Here is a 26,765-nt window from a genome sequence, read left to right as displayed (position 1 = left end):
ACAGGATGACCTGTTATGACAAAGGAACCTCATTGCGCTAGTTATGACGTCTGATGATTCCACATACTTTTCACATCACCGTTGTACATGTTAAGAAAAGTATAAACACCTCAGATAAACTTTAGCACACCTCTAGAATGTAAAAAAGAAGAAAAAAGCGAGATTAACAGTAACAAACCAGTGACAATTCTGTAGTAATTTGAGGATCAGGAATGGGGGAGGGGAGCATGACAAGCCAATATTGAAACGAGAGATAAACCAATAGTAAAAATTTACTGGCTCCATACTTTACATGTACAAATCACATAAACAAAACTACTTTACAGAAAAATAATCCTTATTACTAGTATAACACGAATCTTAGCAATTAAACAAGCCAAGCTTACAGCTGGAGAAATATTACAAATTATATACTGAAACTCTGTAATAAGCATTCCCTTGATGAACATTTTATGTTTACACACTGAATAATGTAATTTATGGAGATGTTACACACTCAACTATACCACATACTCAGAGCATTCATTTCACAACGTACAATGACAAACTCTAAAACAAAACTGAAGATCACATGGGCACTTTATTATAGCAGTAGAAATTAAGTTGCACAAACTGGAACCTGTACATTACTAAATTATCATACAAGATTATCACTAATATAAAACATTCTGATTGTAAACCTAACCACATGAATGAAGGATTGTGAATAAGAGCAGACAATTATACATGCAAAAAGTGAAACTGTGTGATGGAGACTACTGAATATACACAGAGACTTAACATGTCCTTTGTACAAATGTGGGAGACAGTACTGCAGTTAATAACACGATTTACTATCAACAAGCAGTGTCAACACTGCTACTTCAAACATTTAAAACTGCAAATATGACAAATCTAAGGAAAACAAAAGAGAAATGCAAAAATAAATGAATTTCCAGAAGACATGTTGATCAACTGGAGGATCTCCCACTACCACCACCTCCTCTTAAAGTCATTTTCAGTCACTTCAAATTCATGAATGTGAAGTTACTATTCTGTGTGTTTTATTATGCACTCTACTGAAAACACAGCCACAAAAGAGGCAACACTGAGAAATTTAGTGTGGTGTCAATTTCACACTACCAAGTGCTCTGCGCAATTAAAACCGTGTGTGTGTGTGTGTGTGTGTGCGCGCGCGCGCACGCACGCGCATTATGGATTAAAAGTGAAAACTGATCTAAAATATCTAAAGGGAATTTGTCTTAGAACTAGTTATGGAGCCAGAAGAAGTAACTCTGCTGGAATGCACCCCCAAGTGCGGCCTGCGTCCACAGTTAGGCTGCACCCTCAGCCTTGCCTCCTTCCTCCTCATCGTGGCTGGACGTGTGCCATGTCAGTCGCTCCTCGTAGAACTTTATCACAATCTGAGGACACTTCACATTGGCCTGGCTTGAAGGTACAAGGTCTGCTTCATCAGTGCCCTTCCTGCAAGACAAGTGTCACACACTATTAGCTACCACAGAGTATGCAGCAGATAAAAGTAATTAACACACAAGTACTGCTGTGACACGAAAATTTCACTTTTACACGAGTACAATGTCTCCCCATGGCTTCCACAATTTGGCAATGGCAGCTACTGGTAGAATCCCTTTCACACCTATTGAAAAGCTGAAACACTATACAGGAGCCTGAAAGCCCACGAAGCTATCTCACTGCTGTGAGGATTGCACCACAAATGTAAGGTGAAAATTTGAAGTCTAAATGATATTATTCATGAACTCAAGCGTAAATTTTTGGAAGACTGATGATGTTCTTGAAAACCCTCTGGGTAAATTTAGAGGACTAATTATTCAAGTAGACTGTTCAACAACCACAAATCTTGAGCAGGCACCACAAAAGTTAGAGCACACATGCAAAGGCACGTTTTCCTCGTGTACAGTAAATGAATTCTGTAAGGAGTCATTAATACTGGTTCTGAAACAACCTTCAACATGCACTCTAAGTGGCTGTATACGAGTTGTGTGGAGAAAGTGATGAGGCTGATTTTTTATCTACCAAGTTTTTAAATAACATTGTCCACTTCAAAGTAATTCCCTTCAGCAGCTATACACTGGCGGAGTCATTTCCAATCTTAGTAACAGCACTGAAAGGCTTCAACTTGTAGGGCCTTTAACACGTTGGCCATTCTTTTGAATGTTCTCCGGAGTCATAAAATGATGTCCTTTTAATACATTTTTAATTTTGGGAAAAGAAAAGAGTCGCAAGCACTTCGATCAGGTCAACAGAGAAGGGGGGGGGGGGGGGGGGGGGCGGCGGCGGCTGTGGAACAACAGGAATGCCTTTCGAGATCAAAAATTTCGTGATGGATGTGGCCGTGGGACATGGGGCTTTGTCCTGATACAGCATCCACTTGCCTGTAATGTCTGGTCTTGCTCAATTCATGTTTTTCTTGAGCATTTAAAGGACACCTATGTTAAACAACTGGTTGACAGTCTGTCCTGGAGAAACTGACTGTTTATCCACGACACCTCTGCTGTCAAAAAAGAAAGTAATCACTCTTTTGATATTTGTTTGTTCGGGCTCAATGTCTCAATGTGCCTCTCCTCATTCTACCACTTCATCTCAGGATCGTACTAAAAAATCCAGGTTCATTACCTGTGATCACAAGAGTGAACCATTAGTGGTCAACGGCAATGATCAATGCACGTTTCCTCGATTGTCCTTTTTCTCTGTTGTGAGGATTTTCCTCACTATTTTGGCACAAACTTTTTGCATGTGTAAGACTTTGGTCAAAATTTGATGTACGGTGAAAGTATTTACATTTAGAAGGTCACCAATCATCCTTATTGTTAAATGTCGATCTGATTCCACAATAGCATACATACTGTTAGTGTATTCGTTGACTGCATAACTTTATTCTAAATTCCACTGTTCCATTTTCGTAAGATACAACGAAAACACAGTGTCACTGACGGTGCTCTAAAAAATTACATGATTGCTATATGGAGATTAAACTCCGAGCATTGGGAAGGGTGAATGCACCAGTGTACACAAGCAGTGCAACACAGTGTTCCCAGATAACTCACAGTGTCATCACTGTGTGTGTGTGTGTGTGTGTGTGTGTGTGTGTGTGTGTCCACAATTACCAAACTCAGCACTTTCACTACAAATATGAGATATAATTTGTATTGAAAACTTAGGCTACAGAACTTTCACAGGTGCTATAGTGCTTTGTATGTAAGGAGGAAGCTGCACGTTGCATTCTGCAGTGATAACTGGCAATGCTATGGTGAGGGGTACACCAGGCCAGTTTTTTTTCCTGCTTCTGACTCCCTAGCAGAATTTATATGCTCAGAAAATTATTGCCGTCCCTTATGAGCTTAATACTTATTGTGATTGCTTTATGCCACCCATAATGAACACTATAGTGACTAAGTAATGTCACCATACATGAAGTAATGTGCAAATACATGTTCCACATACACACTAAAGGTAGATGTAGCGGAATGATACTACTGGCTGGAGTGTCATATAGTACACTGCTCATGGCACTGTACATTGCCCCACTGACTGCTGCCCTATGTGCACACAACTACAGTCCTACTGTATTGAGGAAAAGCCTCTTCGCAGTTTGAGAGTAAGAGGAAAATGCAGTGATAAAGGAAAGCTCCAATTTTGTCTGTTGAGACATGTTCAGATCTTGCAAGTGGTAGTTAGCTGACAGCGAAAGACAGTACCCAGGTTTGATCCCTAGCCGTGCACCCAAGTTTTGACTCATCACATTGAAACTTCAAACATTTTTCTTTTGCAAGAGAGGCATAAGCTTTTAGAATAACCCGACACCTATGCTGGATGTAATATAGGTTCTAGTATTTGTTGTTTTAGAATTTTGTTCACAGCAGGCTACTATTTACCCACAAAATTTAAAGGAGAAGTATTCTGTTATCCTTACCACTTCATTAGGAACATTAGCTCTCCACTCGAATCTGTGGCACCAATAATCTTCTCTGGCTCCAAACCACGTTCAAAACCCCTTGGTTTGTTGTCTTCCTGCAAATGACAGCACATTATACTGGTAAGTAACAGCTGTAGAAAATTTACACACATGCGACACTTTGGAATTAAATTAGGAACACACAAGTTGTCATAAAGCTGAAAACAAAACAAACCACCTTCTCATAAAAGAAAGGAGCTGTTATGCAATGGCCTACAATGAACTGTTGCATACTAACTTGTAGCTGCCTCAACACAAGTGCACAGTTAGACAGTTTGAAGAGAATAATACCATCTCAAAAAGTTGTGAAACATTTCAAATTTTCAGCCTCAACCCCTTTCCATCCATCTTTTCTCTCAGAGGATCATACGAGCTCTGATAGCTTGCAATAGTTCCTTTTTTCTATTTACTACTGTTTCTAATGGCAGCGCCTAAAATTATATCCTCTGAAGACAAGTCCTGGCTATCTACTGTCTCTCCTTCCAATTAAGTTATAGATATAATTGTGTTCAATATAATATTCTGTAACAGGAAACAATAAAATTGTCCAGAACAGTTGCATACAGCATATGTAAACATTTGCCTACATAAAAATAGGGTACACCTATGACGATTAACAAGGGAACAGAACAGCATCACAGTTTCAATACTCATAGGATAGCACCAAGAAGATTATAAACATTGAACGCTAAGAAAAAATTACCATGCCTTTTGCAGTTAGTGTGTACACAGAATTTTGTCTGCATTGAAACATATCAAATTTAAGATTCTTGTGCTCTTGCAAGAGATTGATACGTGAAAATATGTTAATATTATTTGTCTCTTGCAAAAATTAAATATGTGCCAGACCACATTTCTAAACATGGATTTCTCATTTACCAAAAGCAACCTCTCAACCAAGATGACGCACACATACTCCATTCCAGAACTTCGCAGCTATGAGTAAGCTGCCCACATACTGTCATTTTAACCCTTTTGCTGCAACAAAGTAGTTCTTTACATTCCGTGCCGAGACCGTTTTTGTTATGGCTGTACTGCTCGCCAAATGCTGGTGCCTTTGCTGAGAGATGGCATTTTGGCCATTTTGAAATATTTGTCATCCAATTTTTCAAAAACTAGTATGTGAAAAATTTTACTTTTGGATGTATTATTGTCTGATATTTCCACTCGAAGAACTGAGCTGCTTTTCGTTATCCATCTTATTAATGCGCTGTATCAAATTATGCATGAAATTTTAATGAGGTTGCATAGGTAAAAATGCACTGCATAAACTTTATGTATGGTTGATTTTAGCTCTTACATTGGAAATGAATGAAATATAGATAAGATACTACATTTTTATTTAAAATTGAGGGCACTGTGAATTGTGTTCATAGTAATCATCAAATGTCAAACATTTCAAGGTATCGAAATGATATTTACTGTAAATGATAACTCACAATGAGGCACATGTTGTATGATAAATATTCAAAACTTTTTTCAGTCACAGACATTGAAGTAACTTATTTGCAGCAACAAGAGGCTGGCAGCTCAGCATACATTCAGACCTGCCAACATTGCAGGAAAATCCAAATGATGAGCATATACATGTCCACAACACCTGTCTGCAGCTCGTGGTCTAGTGGCTAGTGTTGCTGTCTCTGGATCATGGGGCAGTCTGACGGTTGGGTTGACGAGGAGGCAGGGAGCAGTGGGGAAATAGGGTCTGGTGCGAGAACATTTAGTGCGGCTTGTGGGAACATGCATGGACATGGTTGAGGGCAGGGTAGGGCTGCTAGATACAGTTGGGAGGTTTGGAGAGAGGGGTGCGGTGAGGGGGGGGGGGGGGGGGAGGAGGAAAAGGGCTAGTGGGTGCGTTGGTGGAATGGCAAACTGTTGTGCTGGAGCAGGAGCAGGTTAAGTGGTGGACAGGGTCTATCAAAGGTCGAAGTCATGGGGAGATTACAGGAACATAGGATATATTGTAGGCAGAGTTCTCCACCAATGCCATTCAGAAAAGCTGGTGTTAGGAAGGACCTACATGGCACAGGCTGTGAAGAAATTGTTGAAGTGATGCACATTACGTTATGAAGCATGTTCAGCACAGGGTGGTCCACCTGTCTTCGCTACAGATTGTCGGTGGCCATTCATGCAGACTAACAACTTGTCTGTCTTGTCCACACAGAAAGTACTGCAATGATTGCAGTATAGTTTGCAAATTACATGACTGCTTTCATAGATAGCCCCACCTCTGTTTGTTTTGGTTTAGGGTGCAAAACAACAACGGTCATATGCATTAATCCCAATTGACGGATGAGAAGAAAGCTAAAAACAGGGACGTGGAGAAAGATGTATAAAATACGCCATAGAGAAATGGAGGTCCTGAACTAAAGATTAAATGACCTTTTCCGTATTGCTATGACAGATAAAAAGCAAAATGTGGTGGACAGCTAGCGCATCGTTCGCTAAAACAGCCAAAAACTCAGATGGCAAATACGAATGAGAATGTAAATGGTTAAAAAAAAGGGTATTCTGCCAGGAAATGGTGGACCATCAAGGATTGAGGCAATGAGCACAAAGTGGTGGGAGAGCAAACTTAACAAATGGCGAAGGCTAAAAAGACAGTGCCCAATATACAACCTAGCTAAAATGGTGATCTCACGGCAAGAGAGCCGGGAAGAGGTCGCTGGGAGAGACTTAATAACCTGGAGCTTGTTCCTACGGATGGAGTACCGGTGGTGATGCCAAAGTCACACTACCTGCTGACAGGGAGTGTAAGAACTAGCAGGCTGAGGTAGGAGGACTGCAGCCTCGGCAGCAGTGTCAGTGGCTTCGTTTCCTGTCAGACTGGATGTGACCAGGAAACCCATATAAACATCACAGTGGCTCCATCAAGAGTAAGTGACAGCTCTCTTCGACACACTGCACTAAGGGATGGACGGTGTACAGCACATAGAGGCTTTGAAAGGTACAGAGAGTCAAAGCATGTGACACAATTGAAAAGCCTGTATCACAGTATGTACTCCGTGGCATGATACAGGGCGAAGAAGTCTGCTGTTAATACCGGGCAGTGTTCCCGAAGCCAATACTGGAAAACGTTGGTGTCAATGACAAAGGCACACGCGACACCCAGTCAGTCCGACAGGCATCAGTATACACAAAAGTATTATCATGCAGTTCCTTGTGAAGGTCGTGAAACTGAAGGTGATAGAGCAAGGCTGGAGGAGTGTCCTTAGGAAGCAAATGAAGGCCAAGGTGAACACATGCCACAGCACAAAGCCAAGGTGGTGAAGGGTTCACAGCCATCAGGAAAGTGGCAGGTAACGTTCAGTTAAGCTGCTGGAGCAAGAGCCAAAAGTAAATGCCAGGAGGCAAGAGAGAAAAGGGACACACCCCCTACTAGTGAACAAAGGATTCATCAAAGGAGGCGGCATAGGATGGGTGGCCATGCACGACAGACAAACGGCATGCATATCTGCTGAGAAAGCGATCACGACATTAGGACAGCAGTAGTCTGGCAGCTTCTGAATAATCCCTGACTTTGATGGGGTAGGAGACACCTGCAACCAGACTGGAGTAGGTGGTGGTGGTGGTGGTGGTGGTGGTGGTGTTGTGAGGATGTATGGGACAGGTCTTGCATCTTAATCTATTGCAGGAATATACACTGCAGTTCTCGGTCAGTCGGCTATTACTAACAGTCAAATGGTGGAAATTTCTTCTGCCATCTGTCAAACCTACTCAATATTTTTGTCGATCTTTACTCCATCCCTGTTCTAAGCCTCAACTCTGGCTCATATGCCTGCAACAGACCTAAACGCAAGCCCTTTTTCATACATCCTCCCACCACTACCACGACCACCACCAAAAGTTCCAGTCCCATCTCACAGATCTACTATCCCATCAGAGGCAGGGCTATCTGCGGACACAGTCAAATGATCTAAAAACTAAGTTGCAAACACTGTGCTGCTTTCTATGTGGTCATAGTTTTTCGTTAATAGCAGCTCTGTTTAAAGTATTACCACTTGTGTCAACCCTCAATCTTTCACATGCTTCTGTTTCTTTGTTTTGGTTAGAACAGCTTTGTGTTTGTTACACTGTCAGTGAGGCCGCTCCTTTTATTACTGCTGCAGCTAAGATGAGTACACTAGTTGTTCGTGAATTATTTTAATGAGCTTCTCACACGAGTGACTTATTTTCAGTTATCTGTGTGATTACTAGTTTAGATCAATACATTGAGTGTTTGCATGCTTACTAGGCATAGTCTAGCATTCTAATAAATCTGTAGTGAAGAATTTTGCTGTCTTTCGTATGGATATGGACTGTGATTGCTATGTTCAGATGTGAGCTGAATTTCTGACCATTTGCTCACAGCTCCAAGTGGCACTGGCTTCGGTCACACAGTGTGAGGGTGCTGCCACTGGGCATCACTATGGGAGACCAAACGTAGGGATCCACAGGATGTCCTGAAAGTTACATGTGTGTCACGATTGGTCAGCTACTGAGGCCATCCTGGGTACTGCATACTCTGGCATTGCCCTCACCCATGGCCAAGTGAGGGGTCAATTCCCAAGTTTGGCAGACAGTAAAGGACTTTCCGAGGGGCCAATCTGAGGGCCTCCACATCTGATGAACAGGTTTGGGTCACTACCTGCAGCTGAAAGCCCCTGAACCAGATGCAGTCTGTAGCCCTGTTCCAGAGAAAGTATCTTGGTCTGTGAGGTCTGCACTTCAGAGGGTGGGATTACTAGTAGGTGGGAGCTCCAACAATTAGTGCATGATTGGGCCCACTAAGCAATATGGCTGCCAAGGAGGGGAAAGAATTGTGGGCGGTTTGTGCATACTGGGAGGGGTCATTACATATGTATGGCAAGCCTGCTTCTTCAGGATGCCATGAAGAGCACAGGGTGCAGCTAAATGCAAGTGGTGGATAATGTCTGTATCAACAGTGTGTATCGCTTTGGATCATAAGAATTTGTCTGGTTTCGGGCAGCCAGGTGAAATGGTGAAGACTGCCAATCTTACTTGTGAGATTTAAAGGGAGCTCATCTGCAGCATTGTTGACAGAACCGAATGTGGGCCTTTGGACAGAGATGAATGTAGGGTCTGTTATACAGAATACGAAGAACCAGAAGAGTAATAATGTAAATAGTGATGTATGGATAGTGTTGTTTTTTTTTGCTTTGGAAGTTTGCTAAAAATGAGATATACCAACTGATAATCCTCAGATCATGCTCATAATCAAAGGCATAATAAAAGTCTTCACACAAATCAAAGTTTACGAGTTCTGGTTTTGATGTACATAGACTACTTCTACAGACATAAAGAGTTTTTCGAGTTAGGGAGTTCACAAACTTCTTGGAACTGAAAATCAGCAACTATGTAGTTTATAAACTAACTGAACCCTAGCAACCAGATGCATTTTGGATTCAAAAGAAATTGTGTAGACAGCTATTGAGAAATATATAGCAAACAAATTTATAAGAGATGGTACTGATCACCCATGGCACACAGAACAGGACAGAACACTGATGCAGAAGCAATGAAAAAAGGATGCCAAATTTGAAAGAATCAAAAAACCCGAAGAGTGTTGCAAAAACCCCGAGAGTGTAGAAGTTTTACGGAAGCTCAAAATTTAGCATAACTTCAATGTAAAGTGCTTTTAATACTTCCCACAATGAAACTGCCTTGAAATCTGGCAGACCAGGAGATTCTCGTTGTATGTGAAGTAAACCAGTGGCAAGATGCAATCAATACCTCCACTGTACAGTAACAGCACTGGTATATGTGGTGGTAGGAGGATGTGTAGGGTAAGTCTTGCAGTGGTACAGTCACGGGTGGCGGCCATAGGTGAAATATATACTATTGAAGGAAGAACCATCTGCTGTTATGCACACACTGTCCAGCCTTTCACATTGATATGACTACCACCTAGTTATCAGTTAGGATGAATTGGGTATGCAGAGGGTGTATACTGGCAGCATACAATATCTTATTGCACAGTATGCTCTACACCATGACAGTTGTGACCTTAGTGCCTGCTTCACCAAATGTGCCATGTGGATCTTTCCTCAGACACCAGATTCTCAGAACTCTGCAAGTCAGAATTGACGTTACAATATGTTTTTGGTTCTTGCTACCCAGGTGGACTTGATGTACATTAATGTCTTCGGTCTCGGTAAACATTCCTTTCTTCAATCCTTTTTTGTATTCTGGAGCTCTTTTTTCACTTATCTAGTTTTCCTTATCTCTACCACACACAACAATTAGCTTTCAACCTTATTAACTCTTGCATGTCTTGTCAGGAACCTCTGTCTTGCTTATTAACCCCTCTTCCATCTTAAAGCTTTCAGGTTTTCACAAATCTCGTCTGCTGCCATCCCCAGCAAACAGTCTTTTCTTCTCGACCAATCTGATAACTTTCCCCCGACCCGGGGTTTAGAGTGACTTTTGCAAACACTTCCCATTTACTAAAATTCATCAGTCCTTTTCCATCACCCCTCTTCAATTCGTCTACTAGAAGAGAGCCACCTACTCTGCAAGATTGCCCATTTCCTTAAACAACTAGTAGTCCGAATTTGATGCATGTTACAATGTCACGAAATGGTTGGTTTTGAAAATTCAGGAAGGAAAAGAGCTATATTAAAAAACAAATATTAATCATTTATTTGACCCCCAACCATAGCAGAATTTTGACTTTTTATGTGGAAACCATAGTGAAGACTAAATCTGCAAGAAGCAGAAAAATTCAGATCATGTTATAGTGTGTGGAAGTACTATAGTGCACTGCTCAACACCAAGCAACATGAAATGCACGAATTGCTGCAGTCAGTTATGAAATTGACTCCTATGGACAAGCAGGATAGCAGCTTGAAACACACCACCACCTAAAACGTGTAGACTGGCCTCCAGATGAAGCAGATACAAATATTAACATATGTTTAGTCAAGGAGGGAGAGAAACAAAAGGAAAGCTAGTAACATCTTTGTAATCCCACCACTGGAAAGATCAGTGGATGTTCAGCACACAAAATGTATGATTATTTGTTGGTGAGCAGACAAAGTACAAACATTAGAGAAATAATCTCAAAAATTTTGGCACTGAAGTATCTTCAAACCATGGATGGGAACCTGGGCTGAGGATAAATGTTTGACAACGTAATTTTTGGAGGATCTGACAGATAACCACATTTGTTTAAGCTATTTAACTGTAGTGGCATGTTAAAGGATGAAAACGGGAGATGCAATTTTAGTGTAGAGAGCCGGAAAACTATTGGAAAGTGTAGGTTTCGGCTTTAGTTTATATATGTATTTACACATATGAACACAAATGTGTTTTCATCTGAGGAGCCTCTGAGCCAGAGGCAGTACTAATCATGCTGTACTGTCATGAATTATGTCAGGTGAGGACTCACTGAGACCTAGCATTATTTAATATTGTGATCTTGGAAACAATTTTTATGCTTAAATGGATGGGTACCAATAATGGTGTACGTTGATGAAGCACAATGTGTCTACAGACAAAATTACTTTGACTTCTGGGGAGTTAAGTGCCTTTTCCTTGTTAACAGTGAGGAACCAATTTACTGGTTAGAATTTAGCTCACATAGGAGAGCCCATCAGAAATGGCAATGCTAGTTTGTCGATGCTGGGGGAAGAAAACAATCCTTTGGGAGTCTTCTGCTGTGCTGCTCATGCTCCAAATTAATGATTACTTGGGCAGGACACACTAAGTGGAGTTCGACAACGAAATCTCTCTGTCATAGCAGATGCTGCACGGAGCTACCATCATTAAACGGAGTGCAAAAGAGGACCTCAAGATTACACCTTCCCTATGTATTTCCACTGATGTGAAGAAACATGATTAATGTCTTACTTTCAGTTTAGTACAAGCTTAACTACACTTCATACACGATATTTGAACTTACTTTAATGTCCTAATATTTCAACATCCAAATATAGAAGAATTATTTTTTCACTGAATAACTGAAGAATAAGAATCACTGTTTATGTGGCTTTTAGCACACGAAATTTTGGAAAGGGAGAGTGCAATAATCTAAAAATAAACAAGAATCCGTAATTTAATAAATATTACAAAGTTCTTAGTTCAAAGAATTCAGAACAATCAAATATACCAAAGAAAGCAAATAAGAATCATTTTAATTTCAACTTTCAGTACGAAATAGATGACAAATTTATGCGACAAATATCTTCTGTGTCCGTTAAAATGTGAAGTGATATTTAAAAGTGACTGAAGCAGAAAACTATATTTCTTCTTGTGTATTATCTAATCAGTCAAAGCCCTTGACAAACAGTACATTATGAAGTATTTGGCAGTTATCAGTGACAAATTTCCAGCATTACTCATGTCAAGGCTCCTGGAAAAAAAGAGACTAAACCTCACTGGCGGCCAACAGTTAACGAAAGCGAATGCGCAGTGGAGTTCGTAACTACACCACCTTCATCACGACACTCATTTCATTATTGGCTGGTAATGAGTTAGAAGATTTCCATACTACACCTGTTACTCAACAATGCCTGTGCCTTAGTGAATGCTCAAAAAACTGAACCTAACTTGCAGTATCAGGAACCCTTAGTTTCAATTTACCTCTGTGTGCTTCTTCTTGCTGGAACCTTTCTTCTCCTCGCTTACAGCACTCGACTTGCGTTTGCGGTCTTCTTTTTTCACACTGGTTGACCCCGTGTCACTACCGCTTCCTCCCTTCTTGCTCTCCGCCCTCTTCGACTCATATTCACTGATGAGGTCCGGGCAGTCCAAATTCTCCTCTGGTTCCCACGTGTTATCGTCACTACAACAATGGAAATGGGACACAAAAATTCGCCTCCTGAACTGCCTCACAAGCCAGAGGAACTGCGAAGAACTGTGAAGAGCACTAGCAGATTGCAAATACAGTGTCCTGTCCATGTTGTATGCTCATGAATTGCTAGACTTCATAAAAAAGAATTTAACATGTCTAATAACACGAACTCTCCAGTTAACTTTGTTATGAGGCAGAAAGAAGTTTAACAGCACTTAAAATGAATATAGCAAGAGCGTTCACTAATTAAGAAAAGGTGAAACAAAGCCAGAAGGCAAAAATAAGCAAACAACTTTTTAAGAGGAAAAAATGGCAATTAAAGATCTGTTTACATTTCATGGCACATTACCTCTTTCTGAAGGAATTCCATTAAGGCTCATGTAAGAGAAAGGAGAAAAAACACCAATTACAAACTACGCCAAGTTCCTCGAACAGCTGTCACAAAGTTTAGTAGAACTCTCGATATTTCAGAACTGTGAACTGTTGCTGTGGAGATCTGTTTGCACAGCAACAATATGACACACAGTTACTGACTGGTGACTTCTTCCTGGAAATGTATTGTGAAAAAAATCAGCACAAAAAACCACTTCATAAATATGCATTGGTTTGGTCTAATTCCTGTAAACTGATTAGTCAAACCAGTGCACCTAGAAATTTTATTGTAGCACAATATTTGTGTGGTGGATATACGTATCTCTAATAATGGCACCACGTTTGCTGCTGAAATACCACGAGAGTTCTACAGTGTAATCTGAACACTTGACAATTGTTCAGGTATGTGTTTCCCCAGGAAAACCTCAGAATCATATATACTAAGACACACACACACACACACACACACACACACACACACACACACAAACCAGAACTGACAGACAAAACTAAATACCTGCTAATAACTAAACAAAATATCAAATTAACTCAGGCGAAACAGGTTATTAGTCAAGGGGGAAAAATTATATAATTCAAATGACACAAGAAAGGTAAACGAAGTAACAATGGAGAGTACAATCAAAAGGCCTAGAAAAATACCCAGAATAAATTACAAATTTGGAAAAAAAAAGTAATCAGAGATCATGGCTAAATCAATTTGGAAAGAAAGAAGACTCACTCAGTGTAGCCCGCAATCTTTTCAACTGCACCTAAAACAATTACGTTTACACCTGCCACCCTTAGGATAAAGTTGTGTAATTTTCTTGTTTTTCTACGAATTTGTGCTTGCTATAGTGTCATAACATTGGAACTGCTGATTAACTTCAAATAACACTCTTTCTCCAGTCAGAGCCTGCAACCAGGACACCTAGCCTGCTTTGCAAGTTGCACCTGGTATGCATGCACACACAATTTCTTCATGAAATAATATGACCCCAACAATTTATTATTTCCCTGATTTTTCTGTCCTTGTGGCAAGAACCTGTGACTTACAGAAACAAAAATCAATGTTAGTATTCAAAACACTGGTGGCAGATGTCTCCGTAAAAGCTAGCACTATACTGAAACATTTACAATAGACAATTTTTGTTCCTGAAAAATTTCTGACAAACAATTAAGTTTACACCCCCAGCCAATATGTCAATGTCAAAGGCTTTGTAACTTTGTAAATATGTGTGTGTGTGTGTGTGTGTGTGTGTGTGTGTGTGTGTGTGTGTGTGTGTGTGTGTGTGTGTGTGTGTGTAAAATTACTAATATTTTGCATGTCAGAGTTCATCAAAATAGGCCCAAAATTTTAACTTTCCAAAATATATTTAGAAGGAACTGAAGTGACGAACAAGGACTAGGAAAAACATCACCGGAAAAGGTCTAGTACATGCAGACTAACATACAGTATATTGTGTGCAGAATCACATTCTGAGGTGAAACAGCTTTCAGTAATCTTTGTCCAGTCATCTAGTACACAGTGCCAAGCCTTACTAAGAAGATGCGGAAGAGTAAAATTTCTTCGTAGAGTTGAAAACAAATTTGTGGTTTGCCATCAAAAAAATGCAGCCGATCATTGTAAAAACACATAATAAACTGAAATAATACATCTTGTTTGGTCTTTGGCTTTATGCTTGAAATATATGCAATTATTGGTGTAATCTAATCAATACAAAAATGAGTTAAAGGGTAACTGCCTGGTGCACATCCTTGTCCAACAAGAATCATCAAGGGACCAAAAGTGTGACAATCATGTGGGGAGGGATCAGCACTATAGTGTCTCCCACTTGAGTTCGTGAAACTTCTGCTTAACAACATTTGTGATATGGGGATCTGTGTGGGCATAAAGCAGCAGTCCCCTTGTCGCAGCTTTTCCAGACATTTTGACTTGAGTGCACAGCATAATTTATCTACCATGCCACAGCACCATTCCCCCTGTGATTCAGATCTCATCTTTATTGAAATCAATAAGCAATGAGAACTGGGTAAGCATTACATTCACAGGATATGGCTGACTGACTTTATGAGATTTTGGGGGGGAGGGGGGGGGCGAGGCTATGGATGAGACGACTGCACCATTGATGCTTTTGACTCCAGTTTCCAGTGACTGCACTAGCTTTCATTGCCTGCAACAATGTGCTCAATACTGAAGGCAACAGCTATCTGGTTTGCTTTTTGTTCAGCATTCAACATCTGGGATATCCACTGGCTGCAGACCTTAAGGTTGCCTGAACTCCTGCCTGATAGTGTGCAGCATGCTTCTCGAGATCCTTTGCTAGCAAATAAATGGTTATGTGCTGGTCTAATTGCAAAGAACTTGGTGCACCATTCCAATGGTAGTTTTCAAAAGACATGCTGCCGCTTAAAGATTCTTCGCTCTTCAGTGGATGCCTGCTGGTGTTTGTCCTTCGGCAGCCGAGGAAAGAACAACAGCACTGGTCCGGTTTGGATGCATCTGATAATAATGTTGCCACAGTTCTCTTTCCTGCATTTACTGCATACACGTCAGAAAGGCATTTATGCCACACTGATCCCTTGCATAAATGTCAATGTTTATACACATGCATCAAAGTCACGTTACACTGCTCATACCTTCAGACGGAAACTTGCCCCTTATACATTAAATTTATTAAAAATTACTAGCCTATGATTTTGTCAGACAAATAGCTTACTCCCAGCTAGCAGCTCGGGAATATGTTTCTTTTTCACTTTCTGTCACACTTGGGAAGACCCCCCCCCCCCCCCCCCACACTTTTCTCTGTCAATTAGTTCCTCCGTTGAAAACCATGGAAATTCCCCACGTTCCTGCATTGCCAACTGGTTCGAATGCCAATTGTCTCAATTCAATTTCGTTTTGGAGATCTAAGTATCTCTGATCTTTCCATCATGCTGGCTTTGTCATGAACTGCTCCGTGATGGGCGTTTTCAGAGAGCATTTGTCACTTTTTTATGTAATAGACACTTTGAGTTATTGTGCGGTGTGCCATTGGGTAAACAACATTATCAGCTCTGCTTCGCACAGTCAGTAAGTTCAATAGTACAGTGGTATCTTCAAGGTCTCTGTGACATCTTTCAATAAAATAATGATGGATGCAGTGGGTGTTTGACTTGCCTGGACAATGATTCTCCAGAGCTCCCAGACATTGGAAACATCCGGTGGCAGGTTGCCGAGAGCCCGGCACCCCACTGCTCGCCAGCCAGACAATCTAATTCTTACATACAGTTTGGGCACTATGAGCAATGTGCCCTTTCTGAATTCCCTAGCCCAGTTCGACAATCCCCAGAACTTTCTAGCAAGGACCACAGATGACTAACTGTCTTTGACAATTTGAAGTCTAACCTGCAGAAATTTACTTCCTTAAGTTAAACACCAGATAACGAGTTGTTTGCAATACTGTGAACTCATTATAAAGCATTCAGAATTGCTCAGCATTTTAATAATATTCTGAAAGATAATATCAATTTTCTCTGATTTTCTATGTTAAGAAAACCTCAGAGCGAAGTAGGAAAGATTTGTGTCCAGTAAAAATTACGTAACGAGTTGAGAACCTATATTGTTAGCTGAATGGTAAATCTTTTACTACCAATGCACAGCAGTTTACACAAGTTTTTGTCCCACAGCTTTTATATTGAAAGGTCGTATTCCAATGTTTGTTTTTAAGATTATGCCACAGCACACATGGTTTGCCAGTATGGATACATTATGTGTAATTTTTCATTTTGGGGATGTTAGTATGCTCCATTATTCTACCATCTTCCATCTTCTCCATAGAGCTACTTTAAGAAATAGTAATGTTGGGTAGATTTTTCATCAATGACTCCAAATTGTACATTTGTGTAGGGAGGAGGTAAGAAAATGATTGAGCACACCATGCAAGCATAGACTGACGAATAGCTTTGACAAGTGACAGCAGCAATCTATAGGGCGCTTCAATCCAAAATTTTATAACTACTACCGATACCTATTCCTTCATTATTTGCTTCAGGTAAAACAGTGATACACTGTGTTGTCAAGCACCCAACTGAGCAGCAGTAATATAAAATACAAAGTAAGCTAGGTGAGAAAAAATTTACGATTTGTGCAAAAAAAGAGACCCCAGTTACGAACTATCAGCATAATCCCACATTGAAGCAATTGCCTACGAGATAATCGGTGATTGAATACGCAGCTGGTTGGGATCTGATGCAACTGCAGTGGTTAATAATATAGTGGAAATTTATTTATCTCAATTCTACAATTGTTGTAACACACTTATCTGCAAATAAACATAGGGGTTTGATGGAAAGGTGATTATTTGTGAGCTGGCAAAGTAAACGAATGTGATGACAAAAAAGAACTACATTTCTTGCTACAGAATGTATTTTACAAATACTAGATTTCAGTGAGTCATTGATGTGGGTCAAAGTAGACAGGTTTTATCACTAGGTTCAATATTTCACTTTATGGAATTAACTTACAATGATAGCATTAAAGAATAATTTCTGAGAATTCCATAACATCCAAAAATCACAATGCACACTGTGACTAAGCCAGTTTCCATTTTCAATGCAGTAATTCAATGTATTTTCAAGTATGGCAAGACCTGAGCCAGCTGCTGAACAAAATCTGCTAACACCATTATACAAGATATTTACCTATAACCACATGCAGAGGACAACTGTGAGAAGGTACTTTGTATATTAAGGTTCACATTGAGATCTGATGATGGCTAAGACCACACTTAGTTTTACTATTTCGTGTAACAAAAAAAAAAAGACATTACTGGCTGCTGCTAATTTGAGCTAGAAGACCACACTATGTTTAGTACATCTGTATCTGCAGTAACAGAAGTTACACTGAATCAACAATTGCCCAAATGTGTGCAGTTGTGTTTGAAATTTCCTTACATACTTCAATATTTAACGCAGTAAACACAGTGTTGCCTGTTAGTTAATAAATCTGGCAGCTACCAGAAAGAGTAAATACCTGGCAAGAACACTGGATTCAGCTGCTCCCATCAGCCACCTCGCTGAGTGCCTTCTTCCAGAATGTTAATGGTAAGTTGGCCAACAGCCGGAGGGGATGGCAGGGAGCAGAGAAAGCAAGCCTGGACCCTCACGTGAGAGGGGGAGGGGGTCGGGTCGTGTGTGTGTGTGTGTGTGTGTGTGTGTGTGTGTGTGTGTGTGTGTGTGTGGAGAGGTGGGAAGTTGGGGGTAGTAGAAGCCGTGCAGAGGTCGCACTTTTGTGAAAGCAGGTCACACACAGACATAAAAACCATTTAAATGTTATTTACAACTTGGAAACTGAACAAATTCTGTGTTGACTGCTATAGGCAAGTTAACTCATCATGCTCCGCAGGTGCTGAGAATACATTTCTTAATTGCAGCCCCCCAGGTTTTCCGTAACCCTTTGACTGCTAGACATGCTCAGTTCATTCCGCACTGAGTATGGCTTTGTTTTCATTGTACTGCTCATATAATGTTGCTACCTGTACTGAGAGATGGCAATCTGGCCATTACGAAATACTTTTAACAGAACTATCCAGGAAAAAAAAATAAAAATTGCACCTTTTAACAGTCTGACATCTGTGTTCAATAAAGGAATGAATTTCTATTCACTATTTGTCATAGTTACCATATTGTATCAAATTAAATAAATCATTGCAAAATATTCTGAAGCGTTTGCAGTGCTAAAAACTGCATTTCATAAACTATACAAATGGTTATATTTTAAAATTGTTTTATTCACCGAGATATGGAAGTAATTTATTCACAGCAGTAAGAGGTCAGTGGAATGGGCCAGAAACATGTTAACAGCGCTTAAAAACCCAGGCATTTAAGCACATCCTCAGCACCTGGGGAGCATGAGGAAAACTCGTCCACAGCAGTCAAAGGATCAAGCATCTTGTTCCACTGACTTCTCACTGCTGCGGACAAGTTAGTTCCATATTTCTAGTATTTATTATTGCATGGTATTGGTTGCAGAAAACTTTGTTTCAACAATTTGAACTGTTTATGAAATATTATGACTGTTACAGCCGCACAATTCCTGGCATGCAGGTACAGAAATGGGCACATTGCACATTACCATCTGCCCAATATATATACACACAGCAATGTATGTGCTAAATGCAAGCATACACAAAGTTTATGTATTTGCACTTTTACCTCTGCAAACTCTAAAATTTCGTTCAATGTTTTACTTAATTTCACATAGCACAGTAAATATGATGAATAATGAAAAGAAATCCAGTCTTTTATTAAGCAGATATGTAGAAAGATGTAGAAAAACAAAACTTTTTCACCAAGTAGATTTCTTAAAATTGGATGGTTAAGTATTTGATAGCAGCTGGAACACTGTCCCAGCACAGGTAGCAGCATTTAGCTATCAGTACAGTGACAACAAAGCCACACTCCACAGAGAATGCGGAGAGCATGTCTGTAACAGTGTAAGGGTTAATAAAGAGACTATACTCTGATTAAAATTACTTTGTGATTGACATTTCACTGATCCCAGCACCAAAATATGTCAATCAAAAATAATTTTAACATGAATATAACCACAGCAACGAGGAAAGGAAACAGTAGAAATCTGAAGCGCAACACAGCAGATAACAATGGTGACCTCACAAAGTACTTTAAGTTGAGGAACACTGGCTGCAATTAAAAACTAAGGACTCCCAGATGAAGCCTTCCAAATTCTGCAGATTCGGACCTAGGTCACCAATCAGCCAACTTACAGTTGATACACTGCATGCTTTAGCCTCCCATAACAACAGTTTAAGGAGTAATTCAAAGATCTGATTCTTAGTTGTTTTATATTTATCACAGATAGTAATGTGAATTTATGACCCTCTCACAAATGATGCTGGAGTGACAGATGAAAATAAAAGTACTTTGACACAGTTCTGATCAATAGTAACTGACACCCCCCCCCCCCCCCAAAAAAAAATAGCAAAAATATCTGTTTATTTTTGTTGCTCTATATATATTATTATTATTCCTCCTATGAAGACTGGAAACTGACTCAATCATGTTACTGTGTGACAAGTTATTCAACACTTACTTTGAATACCCCTTCCACTTCAATAAGTACTCCACTTTGCCATTGCGTATTCGCTTATCCAACACTTTCTCAACTGAGTATTCTTCCTCTGGCTCCTCCCCATCCGCATTATTTCCTGCAGCATCCTTATCTTTGGTCTTTCGACTGGGGCCTTCCACTAAAAAATTTAAGAAGTATGCTATTAAACAAAAGTTCGTCACCTCAAGTCATTCAAAAAATCAATTCATTAAAGAAATCTTTACAAAATGCAAGCACTATCAAATAATAAAAATGCATACTTACAAGAGCAGAAAATGAGAAGAGCAATGCTAGCTCTACATGGTAAATGTTTAATCACTTGAGAAATGGAAGTGAAATGGATGAATGTAAGATTAGACAAGGAAATCATTCAGGGAAACTGGCAAAACACATCATCTGTAGGAAATCTTATTAACCCTTATCTTCTGCAATGTGCTTCATTTGACTTGAAGCTCACATTATTCTGCATTTTACTCTTGATAGTTTCTTTCCAGTTATTTACCATTACATACTATGACATCTCAAATGTAAGGTTAAATTGCTATCTTCATTTTTCTCGACCACTTTCATAAATAAAAAATTGGTCAGGTGCAAGTAGGACTCGTGCACTGAGGGCTCCCTACAAAATTAATCGAGTATATAGATAGTTTACCCACTTCCACAATCTAGAATCTCTACCATTTATGCCTGTTATTGACACTGATACTAGCAAGATATCAGTCCCAGGGATTCTTTTTCGACAGTCTTGCAATGGTTCAAACATCAGGCAAGAAATGACTTTACTTCTCGCATGACGGATTTCGGAATTTATCCATCATCAGATATCAGGAGTGATTTCCACATGTAGATATGACATTTCAAGTTGAATGTGAAACAAACATTTCATTTCAGAAGTTTCATTCTCAGACTAGTCTATAAATATTTGTTCCACATACAGCTTTTATTGCCATATATCCATCAGTAATCACTCTTGGATATCTGACGATGGATAAATTCCAAAACGTTTCATATCAGCAAGTCTTTTTTTCCTGATGTTTAACTTTTACTATTGCGACCCACTCTGCCAGAATGCTGAACTACTAATTCTTTAATTTCAAGTTTGACATCGGATAACAAATGATAAAGGAAACTTTTATTTCATGTGATATAGCTACAAATTAACAATTTCCGGAGGTTTTCGTTCATTTGTACTGTGAAACCTTACTAATTGCAAAATTTCACCATTGTTATCAATGGGAAATGTATTATAAGTTTGCACAAGCATCATCAAAATATGAAAAATGGGAATACTTGTGACTGCATCGACTTAGAAACTAATGCTTATTATAACGCAAAAGGCCTATCAACCTTAGTGTATGAGAAATTTCAACTTGATACATCAACCTGTTACTGAGAAAAAGTGTTTCACAGTCAGACATACAGACCAACAAACAGACAGACAACAAAACTATCCTACAGTGATTCAGTTTCTAGTTGTTGAGGCACAGCACCCAAAAGTATGTCTAACACGACACACATGTGCTAAATAGTATTGAGGAAGCCCACTGTTTTGCTAACAAGCTTACTATATAATTTTCTAAATATTGCTGCCTTTGCCACCTTCTGCAACAGCACGGCGTGTGTACATTCGTGCCAGCTTTTTAGTTAATTCAGTATAAGTGTTAACACAGGGTGTATATGTGGACGAGGAAGAAAATTCCCGGATTTTCCGGTTAAAAATACACTTTCTCCCATATGAAAATACACTTTTTCCGAGTTAAGTAACAGTATACCTCTCCTCTGAACTGTAAAACTTAATCCTTTCAATGGTAGTGGTTTTATACACCGGCGTAGAATTTCCCGGCACTTTAGAAAACGAAACTCGGGAAAAAACACGTTTTGGAAAGATGTCTGATATGCAGCAACATGTACACTGCATATTTTCGTATTACAAAAGTATAAATACGAATTCCACCAAACACTGCATGTTACTTTCCGAAGGACTGAAATCTAGATTGTCATGCGCTTTTGTAAGCCAGCCGTAGCTCACTGATTTTTGAATGAGAGTCAAACGCACTGTAATTTAAAAAATTCATCGGACATTTGCGCACAGAATTTATCTTGTGTAAATGGAAATTTACCTTACTTGAAAATAATGCTTTTCAAACAACCATTCCGAAAATTTTCCTGCAACCTGTTAGAAATAGATAGTTTCAGCAGTCGCGCCAGATGACAGGCGTCGCCACGCTTGTGCAGCTACGATGACGCAGGAAGCCCGTACGTTCATACATGAAAATATTAAAAGATCTTACATTATGTCAAAAGAAACAAGACATTTGCGGATACTTTGTTTTTGTATTTTACCAATAGAACAAAACCTGCCATGCCATTCGCTTTACCATGCTATGCTATAGCACTCATGGATCTCGAGATTAGGTTGTCGTCGTCGTCGTCTTCAGTCCTGAGACTGGTTTGATGCAGCTCTCCATGCTACTCTATCCTGTGCAAGCTTCTTCATCTCCCAGTACTTACTGCCACCTACATCCTTCTGAATCTGCTTAGTGTATTCATCTCTTGGTCTCCCTCTATGATTTTTACCCTCCACGCTGCCCTCCAATGCTAAATTTGTGATCCCTTGATGCCTCAGAACATGCCCTACCAACTGGTCCCTTCTTCTTGTCAAGTTGTGCCACAAATTCCTCTTCTCCCCTATTCTATTCAATACCTCCTCATTAGTTACGTGATCTACCCATCTAATCTTCAGCATTCTTCTGTAGCACCACATTTCGAAAGCTTCTATTCTCTTCTTGTCCAAACTATTTATCGTCCATGTTTCACTTCCATACATGGCTACACTCCATACGAGGTAGTGTTATTAAAAAGAAATCTATTTATTAATTAATAAATAGGTCTAACAGAAAATTCCACAGTGAAAATATTCATCACTAATGATCAGAATACCACTTATAACTAAACCAAATGCCTCACACATATAAACACCCACACTATTTCTGTAAATAGTAATTTTACTTTTTATATCTTTACTCAGAGTCACAGATCTTTTTCATATTACCTGAAATTTCAAAATTAATCGTCCATCATCTGAAAAAATAAAATTTAATGATCCAGAAATCAATGGTAAATAATAAAAAAGGGAGTCTTGTTAATTTGTCAGCATATTCTTAATTAGACAGCAGATGATTGTGTGTCAGGGTCTCCTTTACTTCTACTAATACAGTTTCATGTTCATGTCATTACATCTACAGCGTCACACTTCGAAATCAAACGTTCTTACTAAAACAAAGCTGATGGTCAAACATTAAGAATTTAATAAAATTGCAGAAAAAGATGACAGCCATAAAATCAAATCATAATCACCAGACACATGAGCTTGAAATTCAGTGGAAGAACAGAATATAACGTAGATAACAGTGCATCTTTGTGATGAAATGTCACAGTGCAATTACAGGATTTTTCCCATTACTGCTACTTCAGATCGATAATTGTTTCAGCAATGGATCTCATTGAAGTTTCCAGACAAATTCTGAATATCTCTGAACTTATTTTTGTTGTATATAGGTGGAAGTCCACATTTTATGAAGTGTGTATTGTATATTTCCATTGTTTTTAGTATGGATAGGAACTTTGATTGCTCTTACACATGCAAGCTGAGTGTGTGACCCTTTGCCTACAGCTTAAGGTAGTGTTGGGTTTGGTCATACAGCTTCAGGCTGTTGCCAATAGGCATAAATGTGGAGGACCAGATATGGTAATCTGAGGGAGTGCAGCATCTCACAAAAGTGTCTTAACTGGTCAACTACTGCAGCTGCACCAGGTAGTGTCCACACTGAGGTTGCCCCCACCAGTTGTTCAGTGGAAGGTTAGTCCAACGTGTGGCAGGCAGCAAAGAATTTTCCGAGGGGACGATCGGAGGGCCTCTCTGGCTCGTTGGATGAGCAGGTTCTGAGCACTGTGAGGCTGCCAAAACCCCCAAGCCAAGTGGAGTCACTTGCCCTGTTCCAGAGGACGCCTCTGCCTGCAAGGTATGGGAATTCATTGAGGGAGGGATTACTGGTAGTTTGGAGCTCCAATAGTAGGCGTGTAATAGGGCATTGAGATATGGCTGCAAAAGGAGACCACGGAAGCCTGTGTGCACATGAGCAAGAGTCATCCCAGATGTGGAATGGGTGCTCCCAGATGCCAAGAAAAGCACTGGGTACAGCCAATTGCAGGTAGTGGCTTATGTAACTACTAGCAATGTGTGTCACTTTGGATCAGAAGAAATTTTGTATGGTTTTGGGCAGGTAGTTGAAATGGTGAAGACTGCCAGAATGGCTTGTGGCAGGCACAGCTCATTGTCAGTCCAAAATGGTGCAGGGCAAACAGAAGATGACTGCACAACTAGCAACGATCAGTACTGCTGTAAATTGTCGTAGCTGTGTTGGGAAAGAACCACAGAGCCAGTCACTAACAAAGTACTTAAGCTCAAATCTTAAGTACACACAGCTGGCCAAAGCCAAAAAAATTCAGGCGAATTTCTATTTTTTACAAAGGGCTTAACCATATTTCTGAAAGACAGATAAAATATAATTCTTGGTGAGTGTTTACTGCTGTGAAAATAGTTTACCTTGTAGATAAATTGAAGCAGATAGTTCCTGTGAGTTAGTATGCTGGGGTTATAGTTGATAACTGAAATAAATGAGTGGTTTCTTTTACTGGCTTCTGATGAATCAGTTGCTGCACAGTTCAAAGAAAATTGAAGTTACTTCAAATAGGTACCTCACTCTTAGAGTTACAGTTGATGATTACTTCGATCTATCCTTAATATGTTAGGGGAAATACATATTTACGTGAAAATAAGTTTAAAGTCGATGGTACACGAAAGACTTCGTCCAAAATCATACTCTGTGCTTTTTGAGAAAATTATTTTGAACAATTAGTTCAGGAGCCCAAAAAAATATAAATGGTTGTGAAAACACACTTGACCTCATAACAGATTAACCTTAAAAAAATAAGATGTATCATAACACATTAGTGCCCCAATACTGTAACATCCAAAACCACCAAAAACAAATGCAAAATACATCAATCTAAAAAAGCAGATAAGAAGCTTGACATCTTCCTAAAACAGTCTGTACTCCTTTCAATCTGACTACGAAAGCATAGACCTGATGCGGTTTGAATTCAAGGAAATGGTATCAATGGCTATAGAGAAATATATTCCAAACAATAAGAGAGAATACTGACCCCCACGATACTCAAACAGGTCAGAATACTGTTGCAGAAGTAACGAAAAAAGCATACCAAATTTAAAAGAAACTGTAAACAGTAACGAAAAAAGCATACCAAATTTAAAAGAAACTGTAAACCCCAAGATTCGTGAAGTTTTATGAAAGCTCAAATTTTAGTGTGAACTTCAATGTGAGGCATTTGTAATTGTTTCCACAATGAAACTCTGTCTTGAAATCTGACAAAACTCAAGAGAATCTGATCGTATGTAAAGTACACCAGTGGTAAGATTTAATGAAATTCATTCATTGTGCGATACTATTGGGTATGTTATTGATGAGAGTGACACTTAAGTAGGGTTATCAAACAGTTTTCCGTAATTCCTTCACCAAGAAAGTCAATACTCCAGAATTCAAATCAAGAACTGCCAACATGAGTAACTTAGGAGAAGGTATCATCGGTGCTGCAAAGCAACTTAAATCATTATGGAAGGCCTCCAGTCCAAACCGCATACGAGTCCGGTTCCTTTCAGAGTACGCTGCTACAACAGGCCATACTTAGCAATCATATACAACTGCTTGTTCATTGAAAGATCTGTACCTAAAGACGATAAAGCTCCACAAGTCACACGAACACCTAAGAAAGAAAACAGTAGTGTTCCAATGAATTACACACATATTGCTACCATCGATTTGCAGTAGGATTTTGGAACATATTGTGTTCGAACATCATGAATTACCTCAAAGAACAGGATTTATTGACAAATGGCCAACACGCATTTAATTCAGAAAATATCTTTCTAGTGAAACAGAACTAGCTATATTCTCACAAAGTAATGAGTGCTATCAACAGGAAATGTCAATTTGATTCCAAATTCTTATATTTCCATACGGCTTTTCACATCAGTCCTCATATGCAACTCAAAATCAAATTGCATGCGTAAGGAGTAACATCTCAGATGTGAGGCAGCATTTGTGATTTCCTTTCAGAATGGTTACAGTAACTGGCAGTAAAACAATACCCAGCATTCCCCAAGGAAGTGTGATGGGTCCTTTGCTGCTCTTTGACTACATAGATGATTTAGGTGACCATCTGAGCAGCTCTCTTAGATTATTTGCAGATGATGCTATCATTTCCTGTCTTGTAAAGTTATCAGATGATCAAAACTAATTGCAAAATGATTTAGACAAGATAGATGTTCGGAACGAAAAGTGTCAAAATGTCAGAGAGCATGAAGACGACAACATAGTACTAAAAGCGATCCACTAAATTTCAGTTACATGGTAAAATACACAAATCTAAAGGCTGTA

At 39.4% G+C, this 26,765-nt stretch overlaps 1 protein-coding gene across 2 annotated transcripts in view; it reads right to left on the bottom strand.

Annotated features, from left to right (window-relative positions):
- Positions 1-254: 254 nt before the first annotated feature.
- The window catches only part of LOC124552431 (chromobox protein homolog 1-like), a 30,664-nt gene continuing 4,153 nt past the window's right edge, over positions 255-26,765 (bottom strand). Inside the window, exons 3-6 of one of the 2 annotated variants that reach the window (XM_047126704.1) lie at positions 20,230-20,386; positions 12,557-12,761; positions 3,932-4,029; positions 255-1,464 (exon numbers count right to left, since the gene is read on the bottom strand). In XM_047126704.1, coding sequence (XP_046982660.1) covers positions 1,314-1,464; positions 3,932-4,029; positions 12,557-12,761; positions 20,230-20,386 — 611 coding nt within the window. In that variant the 3' untranslated portion in view covers positions 255-1,313. The remainder of the gene's footprint in view (positions 1,465-3,931; positions 4,030-12,556; positions 12,762-20,229; positions 20,387-26,765) is intronic. The other variant, XM_047126705.1, reaches the window with a different exon arrangement.

The sequence above is a fragment of the Schistocerca americana genome, chromosome 10 (assembly GCF_021461395.2).
Source record: "Schistocerca americana isolate TAMUIC-IGC-003095 chromosome 10, iqSchAmer2.1, whole genome shotgun sequence".
Taxonomy (NCBI): Eukaryota; Metazoa; Arthropoda; class Insecta; order Orthoptera; family Acrididae; genus Schistocerca; species Schistocerca americana.
The sequence above is the reverse complement of the archived record's forward strand: the minus strand, read 5'-3'. Positions and strand labels throughout refer to the sequence as shown.